At 41.9% G+C, this 20,743-nt stretch overlaps 1 protein-coding gene across 1 annotated transcript in view; it reads right to left on the bottom strand.

The window, feature by feature from the left end:
* Positions 1–1,403: 1,403 nt before the first annotated feature.
* Positions 1,404–20,743, bottom strand: part of LOC308081062 (stromal interaction molecule 1-like) — a gene marked incomplete at its 5' end in the record, with an annotated part of 43,612 nt that continues 24,272 nt past the window's right edge. The window contains 6 exons of the mRNA XM_080457464.1: positions 1,404–2,005; positions 4,340–4,619; positions 4,711–4,756; positions 8,301–8,387; positions 10,821–11,059; positions 11,596–11,681. Of these exons, the coding sequence (XP_080313590.1) occupies positions 1,781–2,005; positions 4,340–4,619; positions 4,711–4,756; positions 8,301–8,387; positions 10,821–11,059; positions 11,596–11,681 (963 nt within the window). The 3' untranslated portion in view covers positions 1,404–1,780. The remainder of the gene's footprint in view (positions 2,006–4,339; positions 4,620–4,710; positions 4,757–8,300; positions 8,388–10,820; positions 11,060–11,595; positions 11,682–20,743) is intronic.

Genomic DNA, 20,743 nt, shown 5'->3' with positions numbered 1-20,743 from the left:
GACTGTAATGTAATGTAAACATAATGAATATAATGTTTTATCAGCATCATTGTTAAGTCAACATATGTTTAGTAAACATAATGAATATAATGTTTTAACAGCATCAGTGTTAAGTCAACATATGTTTACTAAACATAATGAATATAATGTGTTAACAGCATCAGTGTTAAGTCAACATGTTTAGTAAACATAATGAATATAATGTTTTAACAGCATCAGTGTTAAGTCAACATATGTTTACTAAACATAATGAATATAATGTTTTAACAGCATCAGTGTTAAGTCAACATATGTTTACTAAACATAATGAATATAATGTGTTAACAGCATCAGTGTTAAGTCAACATATGTTTACTAAACATAATGAATATAATGTGTTAACAGCATCAGTGTTAAGTCAACATATGTTTACTAAACATAATGAATATAATGTTTTAACAGCATCAGTGTTAAGTCAACATATGTTTACTAAACATAATGAATATAATGTTTTAACAGCATCAGTGTTAAGTCAACATATGTTTACTAAACATAATGAATATAATGTTTTAACAGCATCAGTGTTAAGTCAACATATGTTTACTAAACATAATGATTATAATCTTTTAACAGCATCAGTGTTAAGTCAACATATGTTTACTAAACATAATGAATATAATGTTTTAACAGCATCAGTGTTAAGTCAACATATGTTTACTAAACATAATGAATATAATGTTTTAACAGCATCAGTGTTAAGTCAACATATGTTTACTAAACATAATGAATATAATGTTTTAACAGCATCAGTGTTAAGTCAACGTATGTTTACTAAACATTTTAGTAAGTGAAATATCCCTTTTTTATGGAAATAAAAACAAAACAAAACGACATAATATGGAGATTTGTGGATCTTTTTTATTGCAACCCATAGAAAATGGTCCATGACCCACACATGGGTCTCAACCCACTGTTTGGGAGACAGTGGTCTAAACTGACCAATAACTAAACATTATTTTTACATGAAAACTTGGAAATACATGTGTTTGTTAAAACATGTTCACACACACACACACACACACACACACACACACACACACACACACACACACACACACACACACACACACACACACACACACACACACACACACAAATAACAAAAATTACATTTTAAAATTGTGAAAATATGTGACACGTTGTGAGCTTGTAGATCTGCTATTTTCACTACTTTAGTGCGACACACTTAATGATGGAGTTAATTTTCAAAAAACATAAAAATATGTGTGTATATATATATATATATATATATGTATATATATATATATATATATATATATATATATATACATATATATACATATATATATATATATAAATATATATAATGGGCAGTATATTAGGTATATTAGTATATATAGGGTCAGTGTTGCCATGTCTGCTTATTATAAGCGACTTTGGGCTTATTTCTAGTCTTGTTTCTAAAGTGTAGTTCCTTATTTGGGCTTTCCATCCTAAATGTTGTTTAAACCAGTAGTTCTCAAACATTTTCATATCAAGGACCCCCAAATGATTATGCACTAAATTGGCCGCGGACCCCCATCTCAAAATATGTGTGCCAGGGACCCCCCTCATACAAGCTTTGTGTTGTTAAAATGTCATTTTTTTGGTCAAGATTATGTTGAAAATAAACATAGCTCACAACGCGTCGTTGTGAGCTTGTAGATCTGCTATTTTCAAATAGCTGATGTATGTGATGGATATGTTTACATGTGATGGCGACCATGTAAACATCCATGTTTCATTTCCTCTTCTTGAACATCCTGTTGAGTGAGGAGGCGTGTTTTCTCTGGGCTCCTCCCTCTCTCTCCTCTCGCTCCGCCTCTCGCCTTCTGTCCTCGTCCGGATTGGAGGAGGAGGAAGAGGAGTCAGGGGCGTGGCCATCGTCAGGAGGAGAGGAGTGGGCGGGGTCTGGAGGAGAGGAGGGGGCGTGGCCATGGGGAGGAGGGGAGGCGGTGTAGATGGCCTGTAACATAAAGTAATCCATTAGTAATCAATCCCTCTTTGTATTCATAGACCTTGTAGGATTATCAGCACCTTAAATGTCAAAAGAGCCTTTTTGGACCAAAAACTAAACACAACATGTGTCTGGAGCCGCAAACATATTTCAGCCTCATAATGAAGGCAACCCGGGCTATTAAGTTTATAAAAAATATCTCAGGTACTAGTGTAAATGTGTAGATAACTTGTTTGGTTCTTTTTGTTCTCTTGTTTGATCTCCCTCCCCCCCCCTCTTCTTCCTCCCCCTCTTCTTTCTATGGAAATAACGTTACGATGGGAACGATGTACGAAAGCGAATTTCACCCACTTTTTAACTTTGTAAACCTGTGATCTGACAATAAACCTCATTCTAGGTATGCTATTCTATTCTAGGTTCTAAGTGTACATTAGCCTATAGGTATGCTATTCTATTCTAGGTTCTAAGTGTACATTAGCCTATAGGTATGCTATTCTATTCTAGGTTCTAAGTGTATATTAGCCTATAGGTATGCTATTCTATTCTAGGTTCTAAGTGTACATTAGCCTATAGGTATGCTATTCTATTCTAGGTTCTAAGTGTATATTAGCCTATAGGTATGCTATTCTATTCTAGGTTCTAAGTGTACATTAGCCTATAGGTATGCTATTCTATTCTAGGTTCTAAGTGTATATTAGCCTATAGGTATGCTATTCTATTCTAGGTTCTAAGTGTATATTAGCCTATAGGTATGCTATTCTATTCTAGGTTCTAAGTGTATATTAGCCTATCAAAATGACTAAAATTACCAAAAAAATCCTCAGTTGTCTATGTTTTTTGCATTTGGAATCCATAGTGTCATGGTGAGTCACCTGGCTGGTGCTTATTTATAATATATATATATAAATATATAATATATATATATAATCCATAGTGTCATGGTGAGTCACCTGGCTGGTGCTTCACCAACATGTTTCACAGGCTGTGAGGCTCATTTTAGTTGACAGAAATGTTGAAACTTTTAATTTATTTTACACAATATTGTAGAACGTAAGAATGTATGATTGTGTCATGTATGTCATTCCTACTGCAACGATAGATTAGAATTAAGATGTGAAGAAAATAAACATAATTAATTTCCATATATATTTGGTAAAACTACAGGGAGCCACTAGGGAGGGGCTAAAGAGCCACAGAGGTTAAAATGTCATTTAGGGGGCACAGTGGCGCAGTCGGTAGTGCTGTCGCCTCACAGCTAGAAGGTCCTGGGTTCGATTCCCGCAGGGGACGCTGTGGGCGCTGGGGGCGTGTTCTCTCCTCCGCGTCATCAGCGCCCATACCCTAGGTGGGGTTGGTGAAAGGGCCTTTCTGTGTGGAGTTTGCATGTTCTCCCTGTGTCTCCTAGGGTAGTTAATACCCTCACACAAACATGCAGTAATCCTGGTCACTATACTGCCTCCCCCTGGTCAGCCAGGGCGCCTGATGGAGGGGAAGGGAACTGGTTGGAATAACGTGTTCCTTCCACGCGCTACGTCCAACCAGGGAAACTCCCCCCTGTCAGGTGACAAGAAGGTCAGTTGGCTCTCATGCATTGAAGGAGGCATGAGCTCGGCCCTGGCCTCCCTAGGTTGGCAGAGGGAAGGTAGTGCCCAGGATTACATAGACAATTGGCACTGGGTGTAAAAAATAGGGTTACAAAATCGTGGGATGAAAATGTAAGAAAAAAAAAAAAATGTAATTTAGATAACATGCTACGTAGACAGATGCCAGGTCAGTGTTAACCTGGCATCCTATAGTGTACAGATCATAATTATTGATATTCTACTGTTCAGACTGATGATAGGTTATCTTCGCCTTGCATACTTGTTAACTAGTTGTACGAACGCTTGTTTTATTTTATTGGATCTTGTCTATTCGATACACTTATTTATTTTAGCTCATGCTCATTTGATTTTCATATTTTGTCTCATCTGTTTATGAAAGTAGGAATCTGATATATTGCACTTTTACCTTAGCGCTAGGTATGCTCTTGGTTGCTTGTTTTAGAAGAGAATGCACTTCAGACTTCTGGTGATTAGTAGTTTAGTTCCCTACCTATGTTGAATGCACTTACTGTAAGTCACTTTGGATAAAAGTGTCTGCTAAATGACTGTAATGTAATGTTCTTATAGGTTTACCTATAATCGTAGATTACTATTATATTATTATTATATTACTATTAAATGTTCTACTGTTCAGACTGATGATAGGTTCTTATAGGTTTACCTATGATCCTAGATTACTATTTCAATACATTTGAAGTGTAAAATGATGGTAAAATTAAATGATAATTTGAATTCTCACCTGTGTGGAATATGAGGAGGACAGGAGGGGAGGAGCTAAGGGACTAAGCCCCGCCTCCCCTCCTCTCAGCTCTCCTAAACTGGAGCTCTTCTCCAGAGACCCGCCCACTGGTGATGATGTCACCAAGCCACGCCTCTTGCCCCCGGCGTCCCTCTGGGGAGGGAGGGGCTTGAATGGTGGGAGGGGGAGCGGGAGGGGCTTGGGGGCAAGGGTGCACTGTGACTGGCTGTGAGGCGCCGGGTAGGCGGAGTCCGTGTCTGATTGGTTCAGAAAGACGTCCCTGAAAAAAAAAGAGAGAGAGAGGTGATGATGATGTATTCAAGCCACACCCCTCCAGTTGAGATAAGCTGCGCCCGCCACCATCAACCAACCTCTGCGAGTCTCCCATTCGCTGTTTCCGTGGCAACAGGCTCAGCGCTGCGAAGAGAGAGAGAGAGAGAGAGAGAGAGAGAGAGAGAGAGAGAGAGAGAGAGAGAGAGAGAGAGAGAGAGAGAGAGAGAGAGAGAGAGAGAGAGAGAGAGAGAGAGAGAGTCAGTGTCTGTGTTAATGCTGTAAATGTATTGTTGTCACTGTGTGTTACATACACTGTGTGTTACATACACTTAAAATACACATAAAATAAATTTACACCTGACATTAATTTGAATTTAATATGAATGAAATGTAATTCATTCATTCATTCATTAATGAGTGTGTGTCACAGTGTCACAAATGTATTGACAGTCACTGCTGTCTGTCTATATTCCTGTTTTAGTTTTTTTTTTAAATATCCCACGATTTTGCAACCTTTTCATCCGGTGTCAATTATCTAAGTGATCCTGGGCGCTACACTCCCCCGGTCAGCCTAGGGAGCCCAGAGCCGAGCTCATGCCTCCTTCAATGCATGAGAGCCGTTAGCCAACTGAGCTTCTTATCACCTGACGGGGGAGTTTCCCTGGTAGGACGTAGCTTCTTATCACCTGACAGGGGGGAGTTTCCCCGGTAGGACGTAGCTTCTTATCACCTGACAGGGGGGAGTTTCCCTGGTAGGACGTAGCTTCTTATCACCTGACAGGTGGGGAGTTTCCCCGGTAGGACGTAGCTTCTTATCACCTGACAGGGGGGAGTTTCCCTGGTAGGACGTAGCTTCTTATCACCTGACAGGGGGGAGTTTCCCCGGTAGGACGTAGCTTCTTATCACCTGACAGGGGGGAGTTTCCCCGGTAGGACGTAGCCTCTTATCACCTGACAGGGGGGAGTTTCCCCGGTAGGACGTAGCTTCTTATCACCTGACAGGGGGGAGTTTCCCCGGTAGGACGTAGCTTCTTATCACCTGACAGGGGGGAGTTTCCCCGGTAGGAGGTAGCTTCTTATCACCTGACAGGGGGGAGTTTCCCTGGTAGGACATAGCTTCTTATCACCTGACAGGGGGGAGTTTCCCTGGTAGGACGTAGCTTCTTATCACATGACAGGGAGGAGTTTCCCCGGTAGGACGTAGGTTCTTATCACCTGACAGGGGGGAGTTTCCCCGGTAGGACGTAGCTTCTTATCACCTGACATGGGGGAGTTTCCCCGGTAGGACGTATCTTCTTATCACCTGACAGGGGGGAGTTTCCCCGGTAGGACGTAGCTTCTTATCACCTGACAGGGGGGAGTTTCCCGGTAGGACGTAGGTTCTTATCACCTGACAGGGGGGAGTTTCCCCGGTAGGACGTAGCTTCTTATCACCTGACAGGGGGGAGTTTCCCGGTAGGACGTAGGTTCTTATCACCTGACAGGGGGGAGTTTCCCCGGTAGGACGTAGCTTCTTATCACTTGACAGGGGGGAGTTTCCCCGGTAGGACGTAGCTTCTTATCACCTGACAGGGGGGAGTTTCCCCGGTAGGACGTAGCTTCTTATCACCTGACATGGGGGAGTTTCCCCGGTAGGACGTATCTTCTTATCACCTGACAGGGGGGAGTTTCCCCGGTAGGACGTAGCTTCTTATAACCTGACAGGGGGGAGTTTCCCCGGTAGGACTTGGCTTCTTATCACCTGACAGGGGGGAGTTTCCCTGGTAGGACGTAGCTTCTTATCACCTGACAGGGGGGAGTTTCCCCGGTAGGACGTAGCTTCTTATCACCTGACAGGGGGGAGTTTCCCGGTAGGACGTAGGTTCTTATCACCTGACAGGGGGGAGTTTCCCCGGTAGGACGTAGCTTCTTATCACTTGACAGGGGGGAGTTTCCCCGGTAGGACGTAGCTTCTTATCACCTGACAGGGGGGAGTTTCCCCGGTAGGACGTAGCTTCTTATCACCTGACAGGGGGGAGTTTCCCCGGTAGGACGTAGCTTCTTATCACTTGACAGGGGGGAGTTTCCCCGGTAGGACGTAGCTTCTTATCACTTGACAGGGGGGAGTTTCCCCGGTAGGACGTAGGTTCTTATCACCTGACAGGGGGGAGTTTCCCCGGTAGGACGTAGCTTCTTATCACTTGACAGGGGGGAGTTTCCCCGGTAGGACGTAGCTTCTTATCACCTGACAGGGGGAGTTTCCCCGGTAGGACTTAGCGTATGGAAGGAACACGTTATTCCAACCAGTTCCTTTCCCCTCCATCAGGCGCCCCGGCTGACCAGGGGGAGGCAGTATAGAAACCAGGATTACTGCATGTTTTTGTGAGGGTTCCTACCCTAGGAGACACAGGGAGAACATGCAAACTCCACACAGAAAGGCCCTTTCACCAACCCCACCTAGGGTATATTCCTGTTTAATGTTTAGATATTATTTCAACTTATGTTTCAGTCATTCTGGACACATAGTTTATCTTTCAAACAACTGAATTAGAGATGTTTACTTCTGTGGTTCTCAAAGTGGGGTCCGGGGACCCCAGGGGTCCTTGGGGGAGGGGTTCCAGGGGGTCCTCGGGTTAAAAGATTGATACTTATTAGGAACCAAATGTACCCTTACAGGTCTGTAATGTAGATCAGCTATTTTCTTAATATTTATTTGAATTTGAGTCAAACTAAATGTAACACCTCAACTTCTACAAGTACCTGTCAGGGTGGGGGTCCCCAGTTCACATATGATTATGTTGGGGGTCCCCAGTTCACATATGATTATGTTGGGGGTCCCCAGTTCACATATGATTATGTTGGGGGGTCCCCAGTTCACATATTGTTTGTTTGTTTGTTTGTTTGTTTGTTTGTTTATTATCACTTACAAGAACATTTAAAAATGATACACAAAGATTCTGTAAAAATGTGAAGGAGAATGCCTAAAAACCCTCCAGGGGCTTGAGAAGTGGCATTCTCCGGGAATATTTGTACATTCATAGGATAAAATTAACATCAATGTGGAATATACACATCCATTACAGTTTAAACACTAATAGACATGTCATACAGATGAAGAAACAGAACGGAAAAGACCAAAATGGACAAAAAATTAATATATATGATTATGTTTGGGGGGTCCCCAGTTCACATATGATTATTTTGGGGGGTCCCCTGTTCAAATCTGATTATTTGGGGGGTCCCCAGTTCACATATGATTATTTGGGGGGTCCCCAGTTCAAATATGATTATGTTGGGGGGTCCCCAGTTCACATATGATTATGTTGGGGGGTCCCCAGTTCACATATGATTATGTTGGGGGGTCCCCAGTTCACATATGATTATGTTGGGGGGTCCCCAGTTCAAATATGATTATGTTGGGGGGTCCCCTGTTCACATATGATTATTTGGGGGGTCCCCTGTTCACATATGATTATGTTAGGGGGTCCCCTGTTCACATATGATTATGTTGGGGGGTCCCCAGTTCACATATGATTATTTGGGGGGTCCCCAGTTCACATATGATTATTTGGGGGGTCCCCAGTTCAAATATGATTATTTGGGGGGTCCCCAGTTCAAATATGATTATGTTGGGGGGTCCCCAGTTAATTAATTATAAACTACAACACACAGGAAGTGAATGAGAGACGACAGAGGGGGCGGGCCCTACCTGAGCTCTTCCATGGTGATTGGCTGTCTGCCATGCCACTCAAAGGCCAGAGGTCGCTGACTCGTCGGTCCATCTGCCACGCTGCGTCTGGAAGCAGCCAATCAGAGAACAGGAAAGAGCTAGAGAGCTTGTAGATCTGCTATTTTCAAAAAGCCAAAGTATAAAAAAAACTCTAAAGTATATAATATAACATGATATTAAATGGTACGTTCTGGATTATGAGTATTTTTACTAAGTATATTGTAAAGATAATACTTTTTTACTTTTACTCAAGTAAATTATTAATACAGGCCTTTAACTTGTAACAGAGTAATACTTTCTTCATATGATTGGTCCTCACTAATGCTCATTATAATATTATATCTTATCTTCATATGATTGGTCATCACTAATGCTCATTATAATATTATATTTTATCTTCATATGATTGGTCCTCACTAATGCTCATTATAATATTATATTTTATCTTCATATGATTGGTCATCACTAATGCTCATTATAATATTATATTTTATCTTCATATGATTGGTCCTCACTAATGCTCATTATAATATTATATTATATCTTCATATGATTGGTCATCACTAATGCTCATTATAATATTATATTTTATCTTCATATGATTGGTCCTCACTAATGCTCATAACAAATTTCCTTCGGGATCAATAAAGTATATATCTATCTATCTATCTATCTATCTATCATTATAATATTATATTATATCTTCATATGATTGATCCTCACTAATGCTCATTATAATATTATATTTTATCTTCATATGATTGGTCCTCACTAATGCTCATTATAATATATTTTATCTTCATATGATTGGTCCTCACTAATGCTCATTATAATATTATATTATATCTTATAGGGGTGTGCCGATACACTAATTTCACCAAACGATACGATACGATATTTGGCTCACAACTTCGATACGATTTCGATACGATACGATACGCACTTTTTTATTATGAAAATATATGGGGGAGAAAAAATGCAAACAAATAATTCTGTTTTTGCATTATTCAGACGCAAACTTGTAGCTTTTCAGCTACAATAGCCGTTTTGAATCCAAATAGGGCAATAGCGTGACACCTGACCCGAAAAAAAACAACATGTTTTCACCCTTTTCACCTCGGGGCTGTTTGCATGCCTGATTATTATTATTGTAAAAAAAATATATATATATATTTTTCCCAAAACGATACATATCGTCACGAAAACGTATCGCGATATATCGCGCGGGACGATATATCGGCACACCCCTAATATCTTCATATGATTGGTCCTCACTAATGCTCATTATAATATTATATTATATCTTCATATGATTGGTCATCACTAATGCTCATTATAATATTATATTATATCTTCATATGATTGGTCATCACTAATGCTCATTATAATATTATATTTTATCTTCATATGATTGGTCCTCACTAATGCTCATTATAATATTATATTATATCTTCATATGATTGGTCATCACTAATGCTCATTATAATATTATATTTTATCTTCATATGATTGGTCATCACTAATGCTCATTATAATATTATATTTTATCTTCATATGATTGGTCCTCACTAATGCTCATTATACTGGTTGGCAAACCCCGCCCCCCTGATAGCCGCTGGAATCCAAACCGCGCCCCCGACCGTCTCCATTGGCTGTTTCCAGAATGTAATCTATCTTATGATAGCTTTGGCCGTCTTGTGCATCCGTTAAAATATGCTGTCCCTAACCCTAATAATAATTATGAACCTATATAACAGACTCGCTCTCAAAGTTTCTAAATAGATGCAGACGACTGTCTTGTTAAAATACTCTAGTCTGTTAGTAATGTATCGATACGTTCTTTCACGTGAGGTATGACGGCCACTCTCTCTCTCTCTCTCTCTCTCTCTCTCTCTCTCTCTCTCTCTCGGGTAGAGAGAGCTTGCTTTAATAGTAAGAGAGAGAGAGCGCACCACCACACATATCTATCTAATTAAGGTGTCTCTCCAGTTCTTTAGTAAAGAATGCACTTAAAATGCTACTGCGCGTGCATCTCCCGTTTGTGCGCATGCTCACGATGCGTCACGACCCATGGAACCAATAGAATGGATCCATATTGGTTCCATGGAACCAATATTTCTTACTTCCGGGTGCTTCAAAACGCCACTGAGCACTTTAATAGATATATTATAACGCCCTCTAGATATATTATAACTCTATGGTCATGTGACAGGAAGAGGAAGTACATTTCAGAGTGTCATGTGACAGGAAGAGGAAGTACATTTCAGAGTGTCATGTGACAGGAAGAGGAGGTACATTTCAGAGTGTCATGTGACAGGAAGAGGAATTACATTTCAGAGTGTCATGTGACAGGAAGAGGAAGTACATTTCAGAGTGTCAGGTGACAGGAAGAGGAAGTACATTTCAGAGTGTCAGGTGACAGGAAGAGGAAGTACATTTCAGAGTGTCATGTGACAGGAAGTACATTTCAGAGTGTCATGTGACAGGAAGAGGAAGTACATTTCAGAGTGTCAGGTGACAGGATGTCCTCATCCATGTCGTCGAGGTCATCAGACAACAGGAAGTGACGTGTAGGGGTCGAAGGTCGCAGACCCAGGAAGGAAGTGTCCACCTTGAGGAAGGAGGCGAGGGCGGGAAGGCCGGGGTTGTTGACCAATGAGAAGCCAGTTAACATCTCTATCTGCTGCCAACGGTGGAGCCTCTCTCTTAGAGCCGCCGTCACCTCCCCCAATGCCTGTCTGACCAATAAGAAGCCAGTTAACATCTCTATCACCTCCCCAATGCCTGTCTGACCAATCAGAAGCCAGTTAACATCTCTATCACCTCCCATAATGCCTGTCTGACCAATAAGAAGCCAGTTAACATCTCTATCACCTCCCCTAATGCCTGTCTGACCAATGAGAAGCCAGTTAACATCTCTATCACCTCCCCCAATGCCTGTCTGACCAATGAGAAGCCAGTTAACATCTCTATCACCTCCCCCAATGCCTGTCTGACCAATCAGAAGCCAGTTAACATCTCTATCACCTCCCCAATACCTGTCTGACCAATCAGAAGCCAATTAAATTGTTTCAGATTACTGCTTTACTTGGCAAACTGTTCTGTATTCATTGAATACAGATTCTGTACCAGGGTTTCCGCTAAAGGCATTTTCCTGGCCGGCCAACGTGACCGACAACATTTTATTATATCCAAATAGCCTAATAATACTAATTGTACTAATAATCCTAATAATATTGTGAAGCAAGGCAGCCAGCCAACATGGTCGTCTTACTTGGCAGACATTATTTTGTGGTTGATGTCCTCCAGGGAGGAACTACGTCCAAATAAGGAAGTCCTCTTCCTCTTGATTTTCTCTGCCTATAAAACAACAAACAAACAATAAAACAATTAACAACACACAAACAATAAACAATGCAACCATCTGCATCCCCTGTATATCTCTGCTGTCGGGTAGTAGCCAGCTATGTCCAAAATATTAACTTTTCAGAAAAAAAGAAATAAATCCTATATTAAAATTGCCCAGAGGGTCAAGTGACAGTGGGCGGACGGTGGGCGTCACAAACATGTAAGGAGATGCTGGATAAACAGCTAATTGCAAACCAGCTTAACATCAAAAGGGCACACCAGGGCCTATTGAAGTTAACCCACATTAAGCCCAGAGACCAGGCAGGAGTGATAAAACAACAGACCCGACAATCACTCCCACAGAGGGTCGAGCCATATCCTGCTGGGACCGGCCAAGAGTTCACACCAGCCCCTGGATGCCCTCGACCCCCCCCCCCCCCACACACACACACACACACACACACACACCCACGCAGAAACATAGTTTTTGGGTTTCTCTCCCTCTTTTTCTCTTTTCTTCTCTCTCTCTTTTTCTCTTATAAGGGACATATTTGGAAACAATCTTGTTGCCATACAAAGACATTGTTTACATGACCTATGAACTATGAACAATAAATGAACGAATGTTTAGCCATGTGGTGGAAACACATAAGGGTCGCGGGTTCAGAAACGCCCCCCCAAATGGCCCGGCGCCAGGATGCCTGACCTCGGTCGACTGCAGAATGGTGACATCCTCACCAGATAGGAAATTAACATAGTAATGACTTTTCTGGCACATCAAAGGATTTCGGTGCATAAAACCCTCTAAGAAACCACAATGAATTGCTCAAGCCACAACCGCTCTCGGACGTAGGAGGACCATCCTCTGCTGACCCATTGCGAAAGCTCTCCAACCAAGGAGAGACACACACAGCCGGAGCAGACGCTCCGCAGAGAGGCCGACTCTCCTCGCTCGTCTCCGACGGAGACTCACCAACGCTGGGCGCTTCCAGTCCCCAGCTGAAGACCTTCTCTTCCTAACCACATGCACCCGAGCCGTGAAGTGTGCCCGGACCCTAGAAGACTTCCACCGCCATCAATGCCCAGTCCGTCTGCCTTTACACGGACCACCTTGCCTCAAAACTGAACAATTTGCTAAAGAACTTTCGGTCCGACTCTACAGCGTGCCTGTCCATTCTTTCCAGAAACCAAGTGAAGCCAAATACAAGGTGTGTTACCGTTTGATCTGTGCATATTGCCATAAGCGACATTGTTATATGTGTAAACATTTAATATCTAAACTGTAATCATTTGAGTAAACTCAAGTATTACCGTATAGTGTTCCCAATACGTTCCTTCTACTCTCTCTCTATCACTTTTCTTCCTTCCCGTTTTTTTATCTCCTCCATTTCAATGCACACACGACCTGAAAGCTTCTATTTCAGCCCCTCCCCTCTCCTCTTGATATCCAAAGCGTTATACATGTGTGTATCAAAATGTTTAGTAAAATGGGTTTAAGGCTAATAGAGATTTATGACTGAAGCGTCTGGCTATGGACCAGACCTTTCCAGTGATGAACTCCTGCTTGTGAGGAGCAGGGAAATTGTTCGCGGTTGCTCACGGCCGTGATCAACCGGGACAATTTTACTAAAGCCGTAACACATAGTATTTCCACTCTTTCGCTCATGCGAGAGGGTTGAAGTAACTATCCCATTTTTAGGAATCATAACTTTCTAAATTGCTTGTAAACTCTGTAAGCTGAATAAACCCGCTTTATTATAACGTGAAAAGAAGTCTTTTGGTGTCATTTGTCCAACCGGTTATGAGTGTATCTCTTGTTGTTTTATGGCATTTATATTAACCAGTCAAGAACTCACGTTACACAAACGTAACGTAAAGTTTCATATAGCGATACATGTACACAAACCAATGTGTGCCTGTGTTGAGATATGGTAATTGAGTCACAAATTATATTTTATATGATTTGTGAAGTAATTACGTCTTGTGTATGAATGTGCTGGAATATTATCCAACATATTTGTTACATAAAGTGGTGCCCCTAAGCGAGGCTGGTTGTTGTCATTTAGCAGCGAGAGAATACTGTACTGAGTTGACAAATGATATCAAAAAAAAATTCGACGTCCAAAACAGACGTCAATACTTTTTTTTTTCCTCCACACTCATGATTGGATCTTAAACCGCCGCTGCGACTCAGCCGCGCATGAGACCATAGAGGAAGAGAAAAAAAAAAGGGGAGAGATAATTCATTATGTCCCCAAGGATATAAATATTTGTTTTAATGTAAGTTCAGAACAGGCAGGTCGAATAACTCTTCTTTAAATTAGTTACTTAAAAAAGGACATTTCCCTTCTTAATTTCTGGCAAGTTCTTACAGGGGCCAATTTATTAATAAGACACCGATCCTCGAGTGTAACTAACTCGAGCCGGTAATTATAATAAAAAGAGAAAGCAGGATAATTGTTAGATAACAAAAGTCTGAGCTAAACCTATTGTAAAGATTCCGTCAAAAACTGAACTGAATCAAACCTCTAAGACAGTAAATCCGTCTAAAAGAGAAGGGGAAATTCGAGTAAAACCACTACAATAGTGCAATTTTCACTTGGACTCCCAGTAAACACTTACAGATCAGACGAAAAAAAAAAAAAGTAGCCAGTGAGCATATTTTTTATTTCTTTTTCAAACTGATCCGTAATTTAACTTGTGCCAACATTGCTGTCTGAAGGAAATTCGTGTTTTTAACACAAAACAGCGCCAGGCCCTTACAGCCTGCTGTCTGATCCTCCTGTGACTTTTCAGTTTGCGCCATTTTGAATCACGTCAACACGCCACTCCCGTTGCTGACGTCACAGCACGTGTAGTGAGTTTTGGGTACTCTAGAACTCCTCCCCCAGCTACAGCTGAGCTCCAGGGAAAGACTCACGTGAAATAACCACCAACACAGACCGTTTATTACTAATGCATGAAGAAGTAAATGAGCGCTGACTCGTTCACTTAATACTCTGTGTGTGTGTGTGTGTGTATATTTAACTACTGAAGTCGCTACACGACAAGCTAATAGGCTATCAGCCTCTCTCCCAAAAGGGTGAAAAGTGAAAGTGGCAATTGTACTGTAAATGGCTGGTTGTGTGGAGACAAACTAAAATCCAGGATTGTACTTAAAGGTGTTTAGCTAATGTTTGTTTGAGCTCGTTTTAAAGTAAAGGGTTAATAAGTTAACTGCTTAACCCTCTAAGACCCAGCGATGCTTTAGAGCAACAATTATATTTTATAAAGAAAGGAGTTTAAATAATTTGTTTTTCTGTTATTTTTTCACCTCTAAATCCTCATTGGGTCCTATTGTTTAGTCTTACAATGCCATTGGCCAGGATATTTGCATATAAATACCCCCCACAGAGCGGGGAATCATCACAACTTGAAAAATCTCTGTTGGAACAGATCTCTTTTTTCTCTGGAAGATATTCCTCACAAAAACGTAAGTAATATGCCTGTAATATTTGTTTTGGTGAACATTACAATGTCTAGAACATGTACATTATGTTATTATTGTGAAATATATGTCCCAAATTTAAATTAGATCATGATTCATACTTGTTGCTTTTGGTCAACGTTGGGCCCTCTTGGTTGCAAAAAATACAAGGGTAGGCCTAATGTTCACCTGCTACTGCTGTTCAGCCTTATATATAGTTTTCACAATAGATGTAAACAGTTATATGTGTATTTCCCCCACTTTGCATATAAATATATATATATATATATATATATATATATATATATATATATATATATATATATATATATATATATATATATATATATAGAGCTGTAAGCCTCAGAAAATGTCCACCCAAAGTTTCTCTTTCCCCCTAAACAATACATATTCAACCATAGTTTAACCAATATATTTCCTTGTTATTTCTCAGTATGTTTAATTTTCTTTCAATACTACAAGGACAGTGGGACCAATGTGGTAATTTTTGGGGGGTTGTGGGGGTTGTTCATTATTCATTCGAGGCGTGGTGGGTACTTAGGGGCAATGTAAAGATGATGACCACTTAGGGGCAATCATCATCAAACAATAGGTTGGCCAGACAGTATTGTATGACTTGTGAAATGTTGTGAGCAGTGATGTGTAAGAACTTAGCAGTACTAAATGTACTAATGGTTTGTCTTTATTTCATTTCAGAATGCCACAACAACAGAAAGGGCCTCGCTTCACAGCAAGGGATGTTCTGGATATCGTGATGAACGGAGAGAGTGATGTTGACATAGACATCAATGAGACTGATGAAGAGTCAGATGAAGAGGACTGTGGCGTGGGGTCCAAAGAAAACCAACCACCCGAACCACCCAGTGAACCCACTGACCGCCCAGCAGACATTCAGCTGCCCCAACTGACCAAACCCGCTCATCGCCGTGATTCAAGATATCAGTGGCTGAAGAAGGACTTCATCAAAAGTGACAAAAGCTTGAAGAAGAAGGGGAGGGGGGCCTTTGACTACAGAGTCGAGAAGGACCAGAGCATTGTTGTGGTCAAGTGGTTTGACAGCAGGACAGTCACTCTTGTCTCATCCTTTGCTGGAGTGGACCCCGTGGATGTTACTCAGCGCTGGGACAAGGCCAGAAAGACCTACATCGAAGTTCAAAGGCCATACATCGTGGGACTCTACAACAAGAACATGGGCGGTGTGGATTTGCTGGACTCCCTCACAGCCTTGTACAAGTTCCCTCTGAAAGCCTGTCGCTGGTACATGTACATCTTCTGGCGTGTGATCACTGACAATGGTTTAGGTTATTAGGTTTCTTTACTACATATATTGTACTGATTTTTATTTTGTTGTTCTTTTAATAAAATTGATTTAAAAATATGGCTTATTGGTGTTATTATTCATAATGTATACTGTTCTGAGGCCAAATATTATTCATAATTGATCTGAGGCCAAATAATAAACCATATAAATGAATCATTAAGTTGTTTTAGTGAAGTAATTACACATTTTCCATGTTATCCATAAAAATGGCCTATAGGAAATTTTGCTATCTGATAGACCCAACGTTGCTAAATGTCAACATTTGCATAAAAACTTACCAAAACATTTTTTTTTAAAAAACATTATATTTTCCTCTTCAAAATACTCCTACAAGACCATCTGAAAGGTTTAAAAAATGTTTTTGCAAGTACAAATATATCCGGGTCTTACAGGGTTAATTCGGAAAGTTAATCTTAGTTCAGAATTGGAAACAGATTATTAATTTTTGTTCCTTTGTAAGAAAAAACACAATAAGTCTGGCGATTGCAGAGTATTTTCGGCTATAATTCCCGGAAATTTTTCAATGTTCCGGTTTCTAAAGATACTCTGCAGATTGTTCACGTTTATTCTGGAATTTCTATAAATGGATAAAATTATTTAAAAAAAAAAAAAAAATTTGATATTTTTATTTTTTTTATTTTTTTTTTAGAATTTGGATTAAACAAAAACATTTTTTTTGGATTAATTTTTAGAGATTGAATTTAGTTAAGGTTTAAAAAATCTCGGTTATTTTTGGGAAAACCCAGGGGAACCTTCTAAGACTTTCCCCTCTATCAAAGATACTTAACTATCCTAATCAAATAAACATTTGCTCAAAACAAACAAACAAAACAAAAATTGTTCTTAACTAAACAAAGGGACCTAGGACTAATAATCCCTATTGGATTAGTTTTCCTACACCTCTAAACAAAGCTAAGACACCTCAGGATACATATCAGGGAAACATTGTCTCATTTCCACACGACCTACCAAGTGCAGTTCCATTGTTACTTCACCAGTATTGCTGCATGTACTATTTTTCCTAGTTTTGTCCAAGATATTAGCTAGCACTAGCTGAACATATTTGGACAGAATACCGAACCTAGTACTCACTCCTTTCGCCCTAGCAAATAAGATGGCCTCCAGCTCCTGCCTCAACCTGGTTAAAGTCATAGCTTCAACAATGAGCCTTCCCTATGAGGATGAGCCATGTAAAAAAAATATTGACGACGTAGAAATAGAAGCCAACCTGAAAGCAGTGAACAGGAACTTCCACGAAATTAGGGCATATAGCAAGACTGAGATGCTCCAGTGTACAGGACACCTCCTGGGTAACTTGGTTCAATTAGGGGTATATAGTCTAAACAGACAGACAGCCCTAACTGGCGAGTGGGACAGCCTCACGGACCGAACTAACAAACTTCAGGATAGACTGACAACCTCAGAGGACGAAAACGTAACAATGGCCGGTCAGTTACAAAAACTGCAAAATACCGACAAATTACTGTCAGACTCTGAGAAAAGGTGCGATAAGCTCGAGGACGAGGTGAAAAATTTGGAAATTAAGGCTGCTTTGCTGACAAAAGCGGAACAGGAAATACTACAGCTAAAAAACCAAATTGCCACAATGCAGCAACCTGCGGCACCAATCCCTCCACCTCCCCTAAGTACCGGCCCTAAGCAGGCAGGTCACGCTAGCGCACGGATAAACCAGCTAGAAACAGAGGCGCTCGACCTTCAAGACCGCATCTCCGCAGGTCAATCAGAAAAAGCTACACTAACCAAAAATCTCCTGGCTGTTCAGACTGATAACAATGACTTTCTAGCTAAAATGAGCAACCTGCGGAAAGACATAGATGTCTCCCAGGGTACATTAGCTATCAAAGAGCGTTTCATCGGGTCTTTAAAGGCAGAAATAGATGGTTTTACACAGGAAAAACAAGCATGGGACAAATACATCTCAGAAACGACATCTCAGGTGGCAAAGTTGAATCGTGAACTGGAAGTCACTACACATCAACTCACTAACCTAAAAGTGGAACACCAAATTGCCAGCTATGACTTGACTAGGATGGCTCGTAGAGATACGGTTCCCCCGCCGGGGAGAGCAATGAGCACCCCGTCAAACGGAGCCCTGCCTCCCCAACTGGGGACCCACCCTGTGTACACTAGCCTAGGTCAGCCTCTTGTAAATGGTAGTCAAACCTTCCCAAATGCAGGAGGCCCACCCCAGCCCTTTGCGACAACAATTGTCCCAGGGTATGGGGCTTCTTCCGCCCAAGGGCAAGCAATCATGAGCCTGCCAGGTCCATCCCAGCCAGGGCTAAACGGTACAGGTATTCAATTAAGGTCAGGAAACGGAACGGTGTCACCTCGAGCTAACCCAGCCGGTCAACACCTAACCACTGACGACCTAAAGAAGCTTGCTAAATTTATCCCACGCTTTAACCCCACGCCAGATGGGGCAGTGGATACCTACACCTATTTGGAGGACATTGACTACCATTTACAAGAGTATGCCCCTGTCACATCTGACACTAAACTAAGACTAATTACGCTAACCTCCAACCGTGAGGTCAGCAGTTTTGTTAGACGCCAAACGGACACCACCTGTCAAGACTGGCAAGCTATTCGTAATGCAATTATTGAGGAATTTGCAGACCACCGGTGCATGGGGGGTATTACCGCTGCCGTAGGCGTCCGTCATTCAAAAGACGAACCTATTAATGCATACTACGCAAAACTACGTAGGGCATTTTTCGGCGATCAAAACCTACCCAATATGGAAGAAAACGAAAACTTTAAGGCCTTGTTCTTGAGTAATTTGCATCCTTCAATTAAAAGGCAAATCCCCTTGGGAGTCGAACCTAAACAAACGAAAGCTAACCAGCTACGCAATTTGGCCCGTGAAGCATTCGAGAGGGATCGCACAAAGCCCCGGGAGCATGCAATGTATCCAATAGAAAGCCTAGAACTCGAGGGGGGGCACCCTCGCGCCGACGCGCCCAACAATGGACTGGGTGACCAGCCTCCGCCAGAACGACAAAACGGTCGGGATCACTATAAAAGGCAGGACGACCATGATCACTATGGGAGAAGCGACCGCCAATCTTCCTCGTGGAGAGGGCCTCGCTCCTCCTCATTTGACCGCGGCCGCCCCTCATTCCAAGACCGCGATCGCCCCTCATTCCAAAACCGCGATCGCCCCTCGTTCCAACATCGCGACCAACCCTCCTTCCAAAATCGTAGCCCTAGCCCGTTCAGGAAATTGCGATTTGACGACGAAACGTCCGACGATCCCAAACCACTGCGCACCCGAGAATTCTCGCCTCGGCCCGCGGGTCGCGAACCTCAAGACCGCAATAAAAAGAGTCAATACACGTCCGTCACAAACGAAACGTTAACTCAACTTATAGAAGCAGTCTACGATAAAGTTGAATCTAAGAAACTTGCTAAACAGGCCTCCGACCGAGAACCCTCGAGAAGGAGACCTCCAAAAAAACGTACTGAAACTAAGCCCGCCGAAACGGACCCAAAGCCAGTAAAAGACGTTCTTTGCATATCTGTGCCACCCATAGTTGAACTAGATATCAACTCCCTCCCGAATAGGCCGTGTAGTCCGTCTCAAATGAGCACCGCTGGCTCGGAAGCAAGCACCATACGCATCGAATCACCCCTTCCGGATGACACGAGGCGTATCAGTGCCGCTGCACTCCCCGAAACCATAGCGACGTTGGCTCCTTACAAGGCCACTACACCTCCCTCAGTGGAGGACAAAGGCAGCACAGTATTCACCATTCAACGCCAAACCCTACAGGGGTCAAACCAAACACTTGCACACCCATCCCACACAAAAAAGGGATTCAGACAAGTGTTAGCTAAACTCATCCAGCGGGGGCAACGTCGAAAGTTATATCTAACCCTAACGTTAGAAAACACGCTCACCCATGAGGCCTTACTAGACACGGCAGCCGACATCACTCTGATGTCACACGGCCTATTCAAAGTCCTACAGGACAGGGCTCGCCAGTGCAACCGTGACATCAAACTATGTCACCACCCTATTCTCATTGTACCCTACTCTGAATCAAGCACAACGCTAGACAAAGTAGCCTTGTGCAAGGTCCAAATCGGACCCATGTCCATGATACACCCCATTTATGTGTCAACATTAGACCACATTCCCTTGTTGCTGGGTAGGGACTTATTAGAGCGCTTGCAGCCTCGAATTGACTATGCTGACCTCACGATTTCCACGGAACTCCGTGAGCCGGCACCACTGGCGGA

Source organism: Gymnoscopelus braueri, assembly GCF_963280865.1.
Source record: "Gymnoscopelus braueri genome assembly, contig: SCAFFOLD_253, whole genome shotgun sequence".
Lineage (NCBI taxonomy): Eukaryota > Metazoa > Chordata > Actinopteri > Myctophiformes > Myctophidae > Gymnoscopelus > Gymnoscopelus braueri.
This window is presented reverse-complemented; position numbering and strand designations above follow the sequence as displayed.